At 36.3% G+C, this 18,347-nt stretch overlaps 1 protein-coding gene across 1 annotated transcript in view; it reads right to left on the bottom strand.

Moving 5' to 3' along the window:
* The window catches only part of acoxl (acyl-CoA oxidase like), a 52,499-nt gene that overhangs the window by 1,344 nt on the left and 32,808 nt on the right, over window positions 1–18,347 (bottom strand). The window contains exon 18 of the mRNA XM_039671720.2: window positions 10,702–10,803. Coding sequence (XP_039527654.2) covers window positions 10,702–10,803 — 102 coding nt within the window. The remainder of the gene's footprint in view (window positions 1–10,701; window positions 10,804–18,347) is intronic.

Here is an 18,347-nt window from a genome sequence, read left to right as displayed (position 1 = left end):
TTGGGGATTTGAACAACCCCTTTAACTCGAAGTATGATCAATAGGAAGCTAATGACACTTGACACTACAGTTCAGAAGGTACCAGCAGAACATTGACTTGACACTGCAACTTATCACGGAACATTCCAGCGCCCTCTGGTGGATATTAATAAAACACACTCTTTTTTTTTTACTTCCATTTCTACACAAAGTACATCAGATGTGCTTTGTGTGTGGTGAAAAGTCATTCATGTGTGAGCCGAACACATTCAGACTGTCATGTCAGGGTCAAGAGATGTCACCCCAATGTGATGATACTGCAGAACCACAGCATTCTGGGTCAGATGACATACTGACAGTACAAACCCACATATTGCTGTATTTACTGTAATATTGAGCCTTAGATTTGTGTGTTCCCATATAGACTTATATGGAATAATTCTTCATATCATACTGTATATTGAGGAGAGGTGTGCTAGTGGTTTTCAAAAGAATTACACGATTAAAATTTGGGATTGGCAATAATTAAGGCTGAATTTATTTGATCAAAAATGCAGTAAAATTGTGAAATATTATTACACTTTAAATTAACTGTTTTCCATGTGAATATATTTGATGATATAATTTATTCCTGTGATCAAAGCTGAATTTTCTGCATCATTACTCCAGTCTTCAGCGTCACATGATCCTTGCGGCAAGTTTTAAATAGCGTGCTAAATACAGAAAAAAACTTCCTTTAAAAAACTTCCCTTAAAGATAAATAAACATATGCACATTTCAACCAATATTGTTTATGTGTGATGAACAATAATGTTGACTCTAAAAAATGCTTGGTTGTTTCAACCCAAATTTCGATCAAATATGGACAAACCCAAATGTTGGGTTAAAAATGCAATTAATAAAATTACTCTTGAAAGTTGGGTTAAAATTTGAAATGAGATTTTTAACCCAATATTTGGGTTTGTCCATATTTGACCCAAATTTAGGTTCAAACAACCCAGCATTGTTTAGAGTGTATGTTATGTAGATATTCATATATCTTTAAAAGAAATAAAATTGGATCAATCACTCTAGTCGGAGTACAAGAAGGCTTTAATTGCTATCACTGTGTCCTTGATGAGGTGTTACACTGCACAGACATCCAGCGTGAGTCACAGAACCTGCTGTTTTCTCCCACATCGCCTGACAAAGAGTTAATTTATCGTCCTGACACTTTGGCTCCGGCTCAAGTGCTCCAGAGCTCAGATGAAAGACCAATGATCACAGCCTGTCAAAGCTCTGCTTGTGGATTTTGACTTTTATAACCCTGTACTATGAAACCCCTTCATTGTTCTGTTTGAGAAACACTCGCTTATCTGTGCCACATTAACGGTTGAAATATGTTTGGACACGTCTTGCTCAATAGCCGTCTGTCCAATGAGGAGTATGAAACATGTTTGACCTCTCTCTTTCTCTTTCTGTCTCTCTTTCCAGCTCAGATGAAAGGAAAGTATCTCTATGTAGAGGTTTTAACGGAAAGATAAGGGAAGTGTGTAAACGGAGAGAGAGTTGGCATGAAGAGATCCACTGTACACTGAAAATTTGAACAGTTCAGTTTACTTAAAAAAAAGTTTGGAAACCGATTGCCTTATTTTATTATTAGTTAAGTTAATGATCAGTTAAAAGTAAAGAAAGCAAACTCTTTCCAAGTAAATTAAGTGATAAATATCAAGTTAGTCAGTCTAATGTAAAGTTCTAGTTTACACTACTCACAACATACTCAATAATATTTATTAATACTACATAAGATTTAATAGTAAGATCACTTGAGTAATTCCATTTAAAGGAGTAGTTCACTTTTGAAAAACTTTTGCTGATAATTTACATGTCATCCAAGATGTCCATGTCTTTCTTTCTTCAGTCGAAAAGAAATTAAGGTTTTTGATGAAAACATTCCAGGATTTTTCTCCATATAATGGACTTCAATGGGGTCCAAACGGTTCAAGGTCCAAATGAGAGTTTCAGTGCAGCTTCAAAGGGCTTTAAACGACACCAGATGATGAATAAGGGTCTTATCTATTTCAAAAATGAATATAAAATGTTTTATAAGCACAAATGCTCGCCTTGCTCTGTTCTGTGATAAGCGTTCATGACTCTCCTGTTCGAACTCGTTCATCAAAATGAACAAATCTTTTTTCGAGTCTTGAAAAAAAAAATCGTTCATTTTGATGAACGAATGATGTCCAAGTGATCTGAGGGCGATGATGCTTCGGTCTGCGCAAGCCCTCAGATGTGGCTGTGGTTACAAGAGGTAAAAACGATATAAATAATGTTCGTTTTCTCAAACAAACCGCTCGTTTTGTGTCTTAGGCCATCAATGTGTACTTACATTTACGAGTCATTAAATCGTGTTTAATTTGGACTTCTCTGTGCATGCTCTTTTAGGTGGTGACCATAGACCTCCATTATATGACTGACAGACAAGAACGGTTTGACCTAAATATATCAAAATTGAAAATACTGCGGAAACAAAGACTCTTGGCATCTTGGATGCCCTTTGAGGTAAGATAAAACATACCAAAAATTAATTTAAAAGTGAACTATACCTTTAATGTTTAACAGATATTCTTCCAGTGTAGGGAGACTAAATGAATTGGTTATTCATAAACTTTGTAAAATGTAGAGAAGTTGGCTTCTCAGCACAGTAGGACGAGCAAATAATATATTTATACTTTTTTTTATATTATCGATTTTTGTAGTGGGATACATTACCGTTCAAACATTTAGGGTCAGTAAGGTTTCTAAATGCTTTTGTAAGGGATCTCTTAGGTTCACAAATGTCACAATATTAACTTTTCTTTTGTAATGTATTTTAAACTGTAATTTATTCGTGTGATCAAAGCTGAATTTTCAGCATCATTACTCCAGTCTTCAGTGTCACATGATCCTTCAGAAATCACTCTAATATGATGCTCAAGAAATATTTCTGATTTTTATGAGTTGAAAAAAATTAATATTTTTGTGGGAAACATTTTTTTTCAGGAAAAGTTCAACAAAGAACAGCATTTATTTGACAAATCAAAACATTTTAAATATCTTTATGATTAATTTAATGCTTCCTTGCAGACTAAAATGATTAATTTCTCCATATAAAAAAATCTTACTGACCCCAGGCCTAAACCTTTAAAATGTAGTGTGTGTGTGTGTTAAACAAAACATATTATTTCATCATCTCAGGAGAAAAAAAATTACGAGGTTCAAATCTCTAAACCTTGCAAATAAATAGTTCGACACACATATGAAGCGTAAAAGACGCCAACAAATGTTTTTATGAGCGTAAAACCTGATTAAACCTTTTCCTGATCTCCAACGAGCTTATAAAACGTAAACTTTTTTATTTATTTTTTAAATGACCGATGGTTTCGCTAGATAAGACCCTTATTCATCGTCTGGTGTCGTTTAAAGCCCTTTGAAGCTGCACTGAAACTCTCATTTGGACCTTGAACAGTTTGGACCCCATTGAAGTCCATTATATGGAGAAAATCCTGGAATGTTTTCATCAAAAACCTTAATTTCTTTTCGACTGAAGAAAGAACGACATGGACATCTTGGATGACATGGGGTGAGTAAATTATCAGCAAAAGTGGTTTTTTTTATTTTTTATTTTTTTTTTTTAAGTGAACTACTCCTTTAATAAAGCATAGCTTTATGAAAGAACATCTTCTAAGCAATGACACGTACTAACTGATTAATATGGTCTTTACTTACTTTTTGCATGTCCACAAAAATCCCCTCCAAACAGTTATTCATCACTCATAACGCATTACATAAAGCTCACAATTAAAATTGAAACACAACCTTCAACACTAACCCTCTGTGTTGGGGTGAATGAGTGTGTGTGTGTGTTTGTCTGTGTTTAGTGAAGCATGCAAGTCTGGCTCTAATGTTGACCCGTGTAATGATAGGAGAGTGTGTACAATAGGAGTCATTCTAAAGAGCTGGAGCCACACACAGAGAAATCACACGTACATGTGAGGATCTCATGCACTGATGCTGTCCTCACACACTCAGACCTCACACACACAGACTTACTCAACAAACATGCTCACGGACATTTCTTCTGACTCACTCACAACCACACACACTCACTAATAGTGTCAAGTCAAGCACTATTACTGCTGCTCATTCGTAGGTTAGTGACCTGAACGAACCCGTAACCTGAGTATTACACTTCAGTATTACACTAAGTATTTTCTGGACATGTATCACACCTCAGATCATCCGCTCTCACAGAGATGGACTGTAAATTTGAAAAAAAAAAAAAAGATTCAACTTTGATAATAAGCAATGTCTGTAAAAAGCAATATTTTCTCTTAATATCGTGACAGATACATGTCAACAGTCTTTCATGCACTCTCTTTTATGAAATGAAAACTAGTTTAGGGTCCAATTCTCACTATTAACTAGTTGCTTATTAGCATGATATTACTAGGATATTGGCTGTTTATTAGTAGAGGAACAATACCCTCATGATTCGATACTGAACTCTCGATACGATATTATTGTGATACTCCAAGACATATGATAAAAGGTTAACAAAAAATGTAATGTTGATTGAAATGCTAACATTGTGGGTTGGACTTGGTGCTGGAAACCCAAGGACAGCGGTGACACCAGAATAACTATATTCATGATTCTGAAGCTGAAAATACAGAATTATTTTAGACGAATATGCTTGCACTCGGTCACTGACTAGATATATTTTAAAATAATGTCGGCCACTTTTTACTGGTAAAATAAGACATTTGGCATTATCAGGACCCACAAATATTCCCCCATTGCATTATTATACATTATAATCAACATTATATAGTAGTTTAATGTAGTACTACTGACACTAAAACTCTGAAAAAATTAAAAAATGTTCTCACACAGCAATTTTTATTTTGGGGGAACTATCCAAGATACGTATTGTTGCATTTTTGTAATATATTATTACACCCCTATTTATTAGTACTTATAAAGCACATATTAATGCCTTATTCTGCAAGACCATATACTACATTGATCCAACCCAATACCTACACTTAACAACAACTTTACTTACTGTTAATAAGCAGTAATTAGGAGTTTATTAACCCTCAGGGCTTCTTCGTAAATAGCTTCCTCCCGGTCAAAAACGGACGAAGCCTTAAAATTTTACTTTACTTCTTCCCAGGATAACCCTTCAAATATATTTTTGTTCTATAATATTTTATGATTATTATTGAGAATTTTTAGAGTTTTTTTATGATACTTTGCATTAATTATATATTTTTTATGAGCTATTTTTTCCATTAGAATTAATATACATATTTTTATTTTATATTGTTTTTTATTTTTTTTCAATAAATACAACATTTCACATCAAAATAGAGTGTCAGCTAATAAAAAAAAAATAATTCAAGTAGAAGAGCGCCACCTAGTGGCTTTAAAAAATAGTTACATGTGTGCAATGTCCTGTACAGCCTGTAGGCTGCCTATAGCTTCCTATTCAAATACATAGAAAGGCTTTTTGATTCTTTTTGTTGGTTTAGACATGATTTCTCATGTCTGTGTGCATGTGTGTGTGTGTGAGTGCGCATTTGAGCAAGATTTTTTTCTCATTTATTGATTTTATTTTTCATATTCTACAAATTTGCTGGTGCAGTCTTGCCAGTTTATCTGTGTATGTGTGTGTGTGCGTGTGTGTGTGTGTGTGTGTGTGGGGGGGGGGGGGGGTGGTCTTATTTGCACTCTTGATGTTCTAGAGTGTCACCCCTTCATTGCTGTACACTTTTTTTCTGCACAGTTGCTGATCTGTAGCTTGTACCACCAAAAGTTTCTCTGAGTTTTCCTATTTTTTCGTATTTCCCATTCATTTCCTATGTCGGTCATTTTTGACCGGGAGGAAGCTAAGTGTGACTTTTTTTTTTACGACCCTTTAACAAATCAGAATCATCTCCTTGATTTTTTTGTGTGTTCATATAGGTAATACAACAAAAGTCACCAAGTTTCAGCCCGATCCGATCAAGCAAAAAAATTAAACATTTAAAAACGTAACAGTTTTCGGTCATTTTTGACCGAAGAAGCCCAGAGGGTTAAAGGCAAATTAATATCGGACCAAGACAAGTTTATTTATAGCACATTGCACATTTCATACTATGGCAATTCAAAGTGCTTTACATTGAAATAATCACAAAATAAAAGCAAGGAAAATTCAAAGTTATTCAAAAGCTTTACATACAACATATAGACACAAAATAAAAGCAGGAATTAAAGGAGATAAATGATACAGTTATAAAATGAATTAGAGTAAAACGAATTAAATTAGTAAAAAAGATAATGCATAGAATAAACTCTGAGATTTCACTATTCTTCTGTTCTAATAGTTAATAGTGAGAATTGGACTCTAATCTAAAGTGTGACTCACATTTCATGAGGAATAAACTTGCGTAAAAGTTGTTCAGTATTTTAGCGGAAAAGTCTCACTGATTTACGCCGCTGTTACAAAGTTTGGGGTCAGGCAGATTTTTAAAAAGAAATCAATTCTTCAGCTAGAGGCATTCAATTGATCAAAAGTGACATTACGTTTCAAAAGATTTCTGTTTCAAATAAAAGCTGTTCTTTTGAACTTTCTATTCATCATAGAATCATGGTTCCAACAAAAACATGAAGCAGCACAACTGTTTTCAACATTGATCATAATCAGAAATGTTTCATGAGCATTAAATCATCATATTAGAATGATTTCTGAAGGATCATGTGACACTGAAGACTGGAGTAATGATGCGGAAAATACAGCTTTTATCTCATTCCCTTTTACAATATATTCACATTTTAAATTGCAATAATATTTCACAATATTACTCTTTTTACTGCATTTTGTGTTAAATAAATGCAGCCTTGATGAGCAGAAGAGATTATTTCTTTCTGTTTTTTAAATCTAATGGTAGTGTATAATGATTAAACTAATAATTTCAAGTAAATTAACCCTTAAGGCGCCAGAGTTTTTTCCTAAAACTTTCGATTTTGACATCTTAATTTCAAAAAGCTATATCTTAAAAGTGAAAAAAGATAGATACTTTCTGCAAATTAGAGAAATATTAAGGATGACCCAAAGTTTACGTAGGGATTAAATTTTCTCATCTAATTTGCATATTATAAAATAAATAAAATAAAAGATAAATTATCTTTTTATCATTCAAGTACCACCTCATGTATGCTACTTTCTTTTATAGAAGGATAATGTAATGAACAAGGAAATCCCCCTGAAACAACATATTCTTCAAACGTATTGAAATGAACTGCGTCGAAACAAACCCACAACATATTGAAAACGTAATGAAAGGGATTTGACACTCAGTACTGTATCTCGCACTCAGAGATGTAGCCATTGACACTCAGATCAATAACAAAACGTAATGTCAATCAAAGCTCACTGAGCCTGCATGGCCTTATTTGCATGGCTTATTCCACAGCATGGAAAAAAGAAACGATAGGCAAAGATGCTCAATCATATCTGTCCAAAACATGTTTTCATCTCGTCTGAGGATAGATCCTTTCTTCAGCAACTCAAAACTAAAACTAAAAGCAATACAAATCTAGTGACACCCAACATAAACATGATGTTAGTGAAGACATAACGCAGTTCTCAATTACGAGTCAATAATAACAGACACAAATAAGCTATGATAGCAGTTTATTTGGCATATTGAAACTTTTGGTAACACTTTACACTAAGGTCTCATTTGTGAACATTAGTTAATGCATTAGTAAACAAGAACTACTGTATGTGCGATATATTGGTAACACTTTGCAATAAGGTTCATTAGTTAACATTAGTAAATGCATTAACTAACATGAACTAACGATGAGCAATGCATTAGTTACAGTGTTTATTAATCTTTGTTAATGTTAGTTAATACAAATACAGCTGTTTAATAAATGCTGAAGAAGTATTGTTCACATATTGTACATGTTAACTAATGTAGTTAACTAATGAACCTTATTGTAAAGTGTTACCGATATATTTTTACAGCTTAAAATATACTGTACATTTTTACTGTATAACCTCTGTTAATGTTCGCTTATACAAATACAATTGTTCATTGACACAACATTTGATTTGTGTAAAAATGTAAATGTAGAAACTAACATTAACTAAGATTCAGTGTTGTAGTCGAGACCACCTCACTCGAGTCCGAGTCGAGAGCGAGACCAGAGAGAGTCGAGTCCGAGTCAAGACCGAGTCCATAGAGAGTCGAGTCCGAGTCGAGACCGAGACCAGTGAGGGTTGATTACCTAATTTACTTTTATTTACTTAGAGAAATCCTTTATTTTTACTGAATTTACTTAGAGTTTAAAAAATATGATCAGTTTAGGGTAAAACGGCCACATAGTAGGTGGTGTTAAAAGTAATTTTATTACAATTTGTCATGCGCAGTTGCGCACTAGAAAATCACCAATCACTGGGCGTGTCAATCAATTTAAAGAAATATTTTATTCACATACATTAATAATCATGAAAAATATTTTTAATTGAACTCGAGTGGACTCGGGAATAAGTCCGAGTCCAAAAAAAATAAAAAATGTTCGAGTACGAGTCAATTCCGAGTCCAAATGCACACTAGTCCATGACAAGACCAAGACCATTAAAATATGGTCTCGAGACCGAGTCTCGAGTACTACAACACTGCTAAGATTACTAAATGCTGTAGAAGTATTGTTCATTGTTAGTAACTGTAAAAAATATTATTGGTTTAACTTAAGTTGATTGAAATGGAAAAAGTGAATTAAGACAATGAAGGAGATTGATTTAATTATCACAAACTCAAAATAATAAGTTATCTGAACTAACTAAATTAAGTTAATTTGACAAAAGAAAAAAAATTGTGATTGCAAATCTTTTTACAGTGCAATGTAGTTAACTTTTGAAACCCTAATGAAAAGGGTTACCATATTTTTTTGAGCACAACGGGAGATTACCGGGGCCTTACGCAAAGTCTAAATTGGCTCTCCATTTAATCTCAATGCTGTCTAGGAGGAGCAATTCATTCGTCCTTAAGAAAACCAGCAAACAGCAGCTAATTATAAACAAGCAATCGGGTTATTTTCGTCACGTTATGCAGCCTGTCACATGATAAATGATCTTCAATAAGCCATTGAAAACATGTAACAATAGTTGATATGAGCACGCTGAAAGGAAGCGTAAGCACATGCCTTCAGTCACGTGTGGCGCTCTGGGAGAACAGAGGGGGTTGTTTGCGCAGAGAGAGCGGCTGTGTTGGGTTTGTAAACATGCAGTAAAGCACCTGCTGACCGCATACTGACAGACCGGTGTCAACCCTCTCAGGGACAACCCCGATGAGGGCGCCTGGGTGTTTAATCACAGCTAATTGTGAACAACTGGCCACTTTATGTGTGTGTTTGAGGCGGGCGCTCGATCAATACCCCCTTTGCTAATGTTCACATTCTGCCATTCTCCGTAAACACTGGCTGATGAGCACAGGTTTAATGAGAAAGGCTCAGAAAGGCTTTGTCAGTCCCTCCAGGATTTCACGATTTTTTTTGTGATTTTTGCGATCAAAATGACTGATTTTGTGGTGGTAATTTCCAAAAAATTGTGAAAAAATTTGCGATTTATATTTAACATTTACCATAATAGTATTCAGTCCTTTCAGAAAAACGCGGAGTTTTTTTTTTGTGATTGTTGCGGGCAAAAATTGATTGATTATGCGGCCAGTTTTCTTTAAAAATGCGATTTAATATGTGGGATATTTATGCAATTTTATGCGATGAAATTGCTGGAATTTGCAAAAATTGAGGGAACTTGCAAAAATTGAGGGAACTTGCAAAAATTGCGGTTTGACGAAAAAGAGAAAAAAAGTGATTCCCCCAACATCCTGTTAATATAAGAGTCATTTCTTATTACTTCCTTTGATAAACAAGCATACTATATCATAGAAAGTGCTGGGAGTATTTAATTTCTCATCTTGTTTTATTTCAGACTGTAACGAGTGTAAATAAGGTGTGGCCCCTTTAAGAGCTGCGCGCTCCCTGTTGAACTCTCTGCAGTGTTATATGTGCGCATCGAACGGGTATGATGTGTGCGGGTAATTTTTATGCTACTACTTTTATCTTATGTTGTTTATTAAGTAACGATGTGACGGTAGAACGTGTGACAGACAGTTATACGAGTTCGATTTGTGAGATGTCAATCGCCTCCGTGAGTCTGTCTGGCGTCGCGTAATTGCGTCACTTCATAACGTTCCCATGGAAACAGGGGGAAATGGCTGCTCTTATGCGAAGCAACGCAACATTTTTCAACTTTCTGCTAAGATACATGTGTCTTTTTTTTTTGCAACGAAAATGCGAGGATTATGAAATTATGCAAACCCCGCATATTTTGCACGGAAATCGGCAATTTATGCGGCGAAAATGCGGCGTATTTGAAAAAAATGTGGCCCCCGCATAAATATGCGGACTTTGGCTGATTTTGCATTGAATTCAGCGATCGCATAATCGCGTTTTTCTGAAGGGACTGCTTTGTGCCTCTTGAACTGCCTACAGTCAGATTGAGACTCTCCTGATGGGCGGTTTTCAACACAAATGTTTCTTGAGCAGCAAATCAGCATATTAGAATGATGTCTGGAGTAGCATGTGACACTGAAGACTGAAAAGTGCATGCTGATACACTCCTGATGTGACTAAATGTGTTATTACCTGGCTGCGGATCTGTCGGCTGGTGCCTGCGGTCAGGTAGTTGTGCTCAAGATACCACGCTCTCTCCTGGTACACCAGACTAGTGCCGTGAAGAAGGCAGAACTGGAAGAGAAACAGGAAAATACGTAAAAAGACATAACTTAACATTACATCTTGAATCTGCATATAAGCGATGCATTATTGGGTGACTCTTTACTTGAAGCTCTTATGTATAATGCATTGTAAAAGTATTCAAAATGCATGTTATAAATGTTGTTTATAAAAAAGTGTAAGTTAAAATGCATTACAATATTTGCTAGGGGTGTAACGGTACACGAAAATCACGGTTCGGTGCGTACCTCGGTTTTAAAGTCACGGTTCGGTACGTTTTCGATACAGCAAAAAGAAAGAAACGAATTTGTTCAAAGAAAAAAAATATTTTTAAATAAGTGAGTTTTCCTACAGTAGATCTTGAAACTTTCAGGTTTATAAATCGGGGTCATCTTTGAAGGATGAACAAATAACGTTTTGGTCATCACATTAAAAATAACATTTAAATATATATTTATTTATATAATGTTTGAATTTTGAAGTGCTGGAAAAAGATGTGTGAAGTACTTGAAAGCATTTCACCATTACAGCCAAACTGGTTCCAGTTAGTGTTACTATATTAAATCCATGGTGAATGTTGCTGATCTGTGGACGTAAAGTATTACACTAGTTAAATCACGGCACAATGTTTCTCCTGGTTTGATCAGCGCTGTTTGATCTAATAGAGATCTACGGTTAATAACGGAGAAATGTGAATGCATCTCACTAGATCTCGCAGTGTTATTACCTCAGTGGCGAATTCAAATGTTTTCTTTACCGGATCTCTTAGCGTGTTTTTTTTTGTATTGTGTTTAATGTTGTTGTTGTTTCTTTTTCTCTGTCCAGCGCTTTGATCAACTCATGGTTGTTGTAAAGCGCTATATAAATAAAAAATTGATTGATTGATGATTAAACAGTTTTGCTTGATCGAGATCGGCTCGCGCTGCACAGATGTTGCTGGTCCGAACTGATAAACGATCCGTGAAGCACATAACGAGTAGTTTCGTTCTGCTTTCATTACGCTTGCCATTTGATGTTGCGCAACGTTGTGTTGGCCGCGTCAGCACGAATTTTGCCGGCAGGAAAAACGGTCCAAGCAATCGTTCGGTTTGTATGCGTACCGAACCGGAAGCCTCGAACCGAAACGGTTCAATACAAATACATGTACCGTTACACCCCTAATATTTGCAGATTTCTTGTTACATCTGAAACTGGTTGTTTGTCATGTGTTAAAGGTGCTATATGTATTTTTTAGCGGCCTCTATCGGTGCTGTTTCAGATTGCAACCAATGGACAGAACGTGTAACAACAACCACAGGCTATAGTGGCATTGGCCACAATTTTCTTAGCAATGTTAAAACGCACATCAACCAATCACTTGTTTAGCGCTCATGTAAACACTACATTCAGATTCACCGATCGGAATGAATTCAGTTAGATTGAAACAAAAGCTGTGCATGTAAACAATGAATGGCGACTGCAGAAAACAAAAGCTGAATCCCCAGACTGATCTCATGAAGTAGCGTGTGTATGCCACGCCAATTCGTATATCCATTTTTGGCGTGCTATCAAGATGCATAATCGCCTTTCAGCGTGTTTATGAACACCGTTGACTTAACGTTATATAAATATATGACTTACCTCAACCCCGTCCCTAAACCTAACCGTCACTGGGGTTAATGGCATTTATGACTGTTCCCTTACCATCCAAGGTAAAAAAAAGATATGACTTACCTCAATCCCATCCCTAAACTTAACCGTCACTGGGGTTAATGGCATTTATGACTGGAGATTTGACTGCGTGTACAGACACGTGGAATGACGCAGACGTTAATGGCGTAGACATGCACGCGGATAGCTCAAAATGCGTAGAAATAACACGCCACCTGACTCGAAAGGGGCGTGTATGTTTATGCAAAAGTCATGATGTCCGGGATTCCAACATGACATCGAAGGTCGGACAAACCCCTACGACTCAGCTTTCTCCACAGAACAAGAACCTGCTAGCTTAGCTTCCAAAAAAAGATGGCCGACACTATGGGCCCTATCTTGCACCCGGCGCAAATGACTTTATACACAAACGCATGTATCATTCCTATTTTGCACGCGCGCAAAGCGGGATTTTTCCCTCCACAGGCGCACGTCGGTAAACTAGGGAATGAACTTGCGCTCCCTGGGCGGATCAGCGCAAAAAGGAGGCGTGTTTCGGCGCAAACATTCCCTGGTGCTATTTTACACTTCCAGAAAACAATTGCGCCACTGACCAGAAAAAAAATGGTCTAAACTCAGTGGCGCGTTTAAGCACGCATGCTTGCCCATAATGTAGCGGGTGCACAACGCGCATACACTGATTCTCTCATCAACACAGATGCAGCAGTTTTTATTTTTGCAAATCATACATTATAACAAAAATATTAACACATGAGGGAAATCATTGTGGTTTACATGAAGATGAAAAAAACGAACTACCCATTTTTTAAGGCTAATTGTAGTACTGGATCAGACCTGTTTGCCCAATAGTGGCAAGAAACATACGTATAGGCTATAATGTTTAACCGACGCTGATGTGCGAGAGTTTCTCCCATCCCCATACAACGTCACCTCTCTGTCTTTCACTGTCCTGACAAGAACGTCGGTCTCATCGGCTGTGAACGCGCATGGTAAACCCGCCGTTATATTAACAATCCGTCATGCAACATGCGCACCTGATCTTAAAGGATATGAAGAGTGCCATTTGAAATTTTCTTCTAGAATGATCATTTTTATCAAGCTTGTATATTTAAGTTCAGTGATTTCACTGAAATGGCAATGATAATTACCAATTAATTGTTATTTAAGTGAAATTACTGAACTTAAATATACAAGTTTGATAAAAATCATCATTCAAGAAGAAAATTTTAAATGGCATTTAGAGGCTTTTGCATCTGAACTCTTCATATGTTGGATGACGCTCGGATTGGTTTATTTCCCATTACGCACAAAACACACCTATGAATAATGAAGCTACTTCAGACCAACCTCTTTTAGATTTGCGCCAGGCGCAAGAGGCATTTATCCCAGTAACAGCGCCGGGACCCGCCCACAAAGTTACTTGCGCCATGCGCTTTGACACTTAGGACTAAAATAGGGCCCTATGTGTTCATTCTGTGAGTGAGATCGGGTTGAGAACATGCGGGACAGACCCGACTACTGACTTTAGTCTTTAGCCTCTGGAATAAAAAATCCTCCGATGAGCCAAAATGATTATTTTTGCATCATCAGAGGATTTTTTCCAGGCAAAAAATACATAAATCTCTCGTCTCAGGGGGATATGAGGGTGGAAAGCATGGTAATTCGAACATACTACAGGTTTTCTACTAATACAAAGCTGAATCCTGAAGTAAAGGCATAGTTAGGGACACATACTGAGACATAGGTAAAAATAGTAAGAGTACTATGTGGTTCCGAATTCAGCATGTGTAAACTAACCAATCTTACGCTCTTATCATTATTGTATGCAAAATGCATCAGACAGTCCATGAATGCTCTGTAGGCGTGCCGGCATCTGAGAGCATTCAGAATTAGCACAATGCAAGGTCGAAAAATGTGAGTGGAAAGATACTTGCTGACCCCTTATGTTATTTTCCATAACTAAAGGACCCTATACGAGCTGTAGGCCCCTTCACATGCGAGCAGCTTGAGTGAGTACAGGATGTCATACAGAAGATGAAGGGGATGGAAAAACAGTAGCGGTGTGAGCTAATATCTCTTCTCCACAGAGGTGAGGTAGCAACCAAACCACCCAGCTACATCAAAGAGCTGGACAGGAAAAAACAGAGCATGCAAAGCACCAGTTGTAAAGCATGGACACTAAGAGGAATCATACAACCTTTGACCTCATAGCAAACAGCGGTCAGCGTGTTCACTAGAGCTTTTTTTATGCAAGGTATCATCTTGTTTTATAACGCTCATTCTGTGTAGAAACCGTAGCGCCGTACAATCTCTCTCGCTCTCGTTCTTTGTGTTCTGCTCTCTTCCTCGTATGCAAAACAAAGAATCGATGGCTTATCGCAGAGCTATTAAGTTTCTTATCAGTCCATCCGTGCTGAACAAGTGTTGGACTGAGATGGAAGTCACCTTGTTAGCGTGCCAGCTTTGGGAACTGAAACCATGCGCATCACGCACAATCATGAGAACGACTGAATAGTAATTCTTAAAAGCATAAAGACCCCAAGAAATGACGAGCGTAGTATCCTTTCCTGTTTTGAAATAAAGGAAGTTTTAGGGAAGAATTAATAGCCATGACGCTTTAGTTACGTCATAGCCATGAACTATGGTTTGCTTCTTAGTAGTCAGAAACAGTTAAACTAAAAGAATAGTACTTTTATTAGTGTATAATATATATAACCACCAACCAGCTATGAGGTGAATCATAACGTTGCAAACGTTTGAAGCGAAAATGCATTTAAAAATTGGACGTGAAGTTGTGTACTCAACAACTTTAATAACTACAATCCCATGAAGCATCGCAAATTACATAATTACGTTAAAACCGATAGAGAAATGCTGATTTAAAGTTGTTGGTCATGTATATAGAAACAGCATATTTGAGTGGGTGATCACTGATTTGTTTGTCCCGATTCTCTAGTAATTAGTGGAAATTTCTGTGCAGAATCATGGATAATGAGGTTTTTCGGAGGAATACGGTTGTTAAATATTATTTAAAATATAAGTAGTTGTTAGAAAATTCACACATGAGGTGGTAATGTGGCCACGACGCAAAGCTGGTGTGCATTCATTTCTAATGAATTAAAGGAGTAGTTCACTTAAAAAAAAAAAACTTTTGCTGATAATTTACTCACCCCCATGTCATCCAAGATGTCCACGTCTTTCTTTCTTCAGTCGAAAATAAATTAAGATTTTTGATGAAAACATTCCAGGATTTTCTCCATATAATGGACTTCAATGGGGTCCAAACGGTTTAAGGTCCAAATGAGAGTTTCAGTGCAGCTTTAAACGACACCAGATGATGAATAAGGGTCTTATCAAGCGAAACGATTGCTCATTTCAAAAATAAATTAAAAAGTTTAAGTTTTAAAAGCATAAATGCTTGCCTTGCTCTGTTCTGTGATGCGCGTTTGTGACTCTCCTGTTTGAACTCGTTCATCAAAATGAACAAATCTTTTTTCAAGTCATTTGGTTCATTCAACGAACAAAATAACGAAATGACTCGAAAAAAGATTCGAACAGGAGAATCACAAACGCGCATCACAAAACAGAGCAAGGCGAGCATTTATGCTTATAAAACTTAAACTTTATTTATTTATTTTTTAAATGACCGATCGCTTCGCTTGATAAGACCCTTATTCATCGTCTGGTGTCGTTTAAAGCCCTTTGAAGCTGCACTGAAACTCTCATTTGGACCTTGAACCTTTTGGACCCCATTGAAGTCCATTATATGGAGAAAAATCCTGGAATGTTTTCATCAAAAACCTTAATTTCTTTTCGACTGAAGAAAGAAAGACATGGATATCTTGGATGACATGGGGGTGAGTAAATCATCAGCAAAAGTTTTTTCAAAAGTGAACTACTCCTTTAAGTATACATTTCCATGGAGAAAATGAGCAGAATTTTTACACCCAGTAGTGCCTTACAGTTGCACTCTATAAACATTCAAAACTAAAACTAATTGTTGTAAATCATACAATATTCTGTAGGTAGTAAGTATTGCATTCAGAACACTCCAAAAACATTCAAATGAGTTCTTATATGAGTAATTATCAGCACGCTTTAGACAGAGGCAGAGTAAGGGCAAATGCAATCTAGAAACATGGATGTGAAATGTCAGACTGAGGTAGGATGACAGGTCCCATGACTGTGCGAATCGTAAGTTTGAAGAAACAGGTGGAAGTGAGGTTTTCCTGTTCCTCACTGGTGCGCTTTGTCTCTCGATCACAGGACTGGTGTGACAGCACACCTCATGACCTGCCAGGAACGAGGTCATTATCTGAGATTTATTCATGTTAGCTGCTCTCCAGAGGGCCTGACAGCTGCTGTCAGCAGGTCTCAGATCAGTGCGGTCGGTTCTGCTCCAGCTAATCTGACACTCATATGACTGCAGCACACATCCTGATGTGTGTTTTAGCTGTGTCATATCAGTGCCAATTAAAGCTATAGTGGTCATGCCGAATGACTGATGCAACCTTATAGTACAATGCTGAGATTAATAGTTCAACCAAAAATGACATTTCTGTCATCATTAATTCACCCTCATATATCATTGAAACACTGTGTAAGACATATGGAGAGCTGAGGATGAATGTTTACTCTGCTTTTTTTATATATAGAAAGAGAGATTTGGGGTCCTTAAAGGACAAAAAACACCATAAAAGTATATACTTTTTAAAGTATTTCTTTTTCCGAAGCCACATTATATGTTTTTGTGAGGAACACATCACATTTATTAACTGTAACTCATACAAGTTTCCAATTACTTATGGTAAAATGATTCATTTTCAGCTAAATTAATGTCAGCATGAGACTTATTTGTAACACATTTCACTTACATAATGTGACATTTTCAGGATATTCAATAAGAAAAGAGCTGTGCAGTTTTTTCCCTTTCATTGTGCACATGAAAAAAAAAGTTTCACAAGCAAAACCACCAAATGTCTTTTTTTGGTCTATGTTTTTGAAAACATATTGCTAGCAAATCTTTCTCTTTTTTTTTTTGCAAGTGCATCAAAGAACCCTTTTGCTTTGTTTTTCACTTTCATCAAACAGTTTGCTTGCATTTTTTTCTCATATATTTCCATCCAAGCATATATATATATATATATACACTTTATATATTTTGATGAGAATATTTGATCCGGAGAGCCAAAGCTGTGCCGTCTGAGAATTAAAAATAAAATTCAATATTTCAATATCAGATGAGCCCAATTGGGATATTTTAAATATTAAAAGGTAAGATCAGAAGTTTTATCAGGCCATTATTATCTATGCATATGTATGGCAAAAGGTCACGTGACCAATAAAAGATACTGTATTGGGGTTCAGGAAGTCTGAACCATTTTATATTTTGCAGAGAATAAGTATGTACTAAGAACAAACATAAAACATACATAATATTCAAAATGCTCTCAAAACAAAATCAGCAAGTCATTTCAAACTTGTAGTTATCTTTCCCTGCCATTTACAAATAATCTACATAGTTTATCATCAGGCTGATTGTGCCTAATGCTAAATGTAGATTAAAAAGAATGTCTTGTCATGAAACCTGTCAAATACTGTATGTATGATCGATAAAAATAACTAGGTTATATTTACTGCGTTCTCATTTTCTGCAGCGTGTTGGCAAAAGTATATTTTTTTTTGCTGCTCGCGTGTTTAAAATAACAGCTCTTGTAGCGCTTTACGTCTGTGGTGGGAGAGAGAAGCAACGTGCACGGAGCGGAAAGTGCTTGAATGAGGCGTTTGGCTCTAGATCAAAAATATTAGAGGATATACACTCTTAGAAGAAATGGTTCTATTTAGAACCAAAAATGGTTCCATCCCCCGCTTCATATATGGAACTCCAAAATGGTTCTATATATTTG

The sequence above is a fragment of the Pimephales promelas genome, chromosome 11 (genome assembly GCF_988280905.1).
Source record: "Pimephales promelas chromosome 11, fPimPro1.hap1.1, whole genome shotgun sequence".
NCBI lineage: Eukaryota > Metazoa > Chordata > Actinopteri > Cypriniformes > Leuciscidae > Pimephales > Pimephales promelas.
This window is presented reverse-complemented; position numbering and strand designations above follow the sequence as displayed.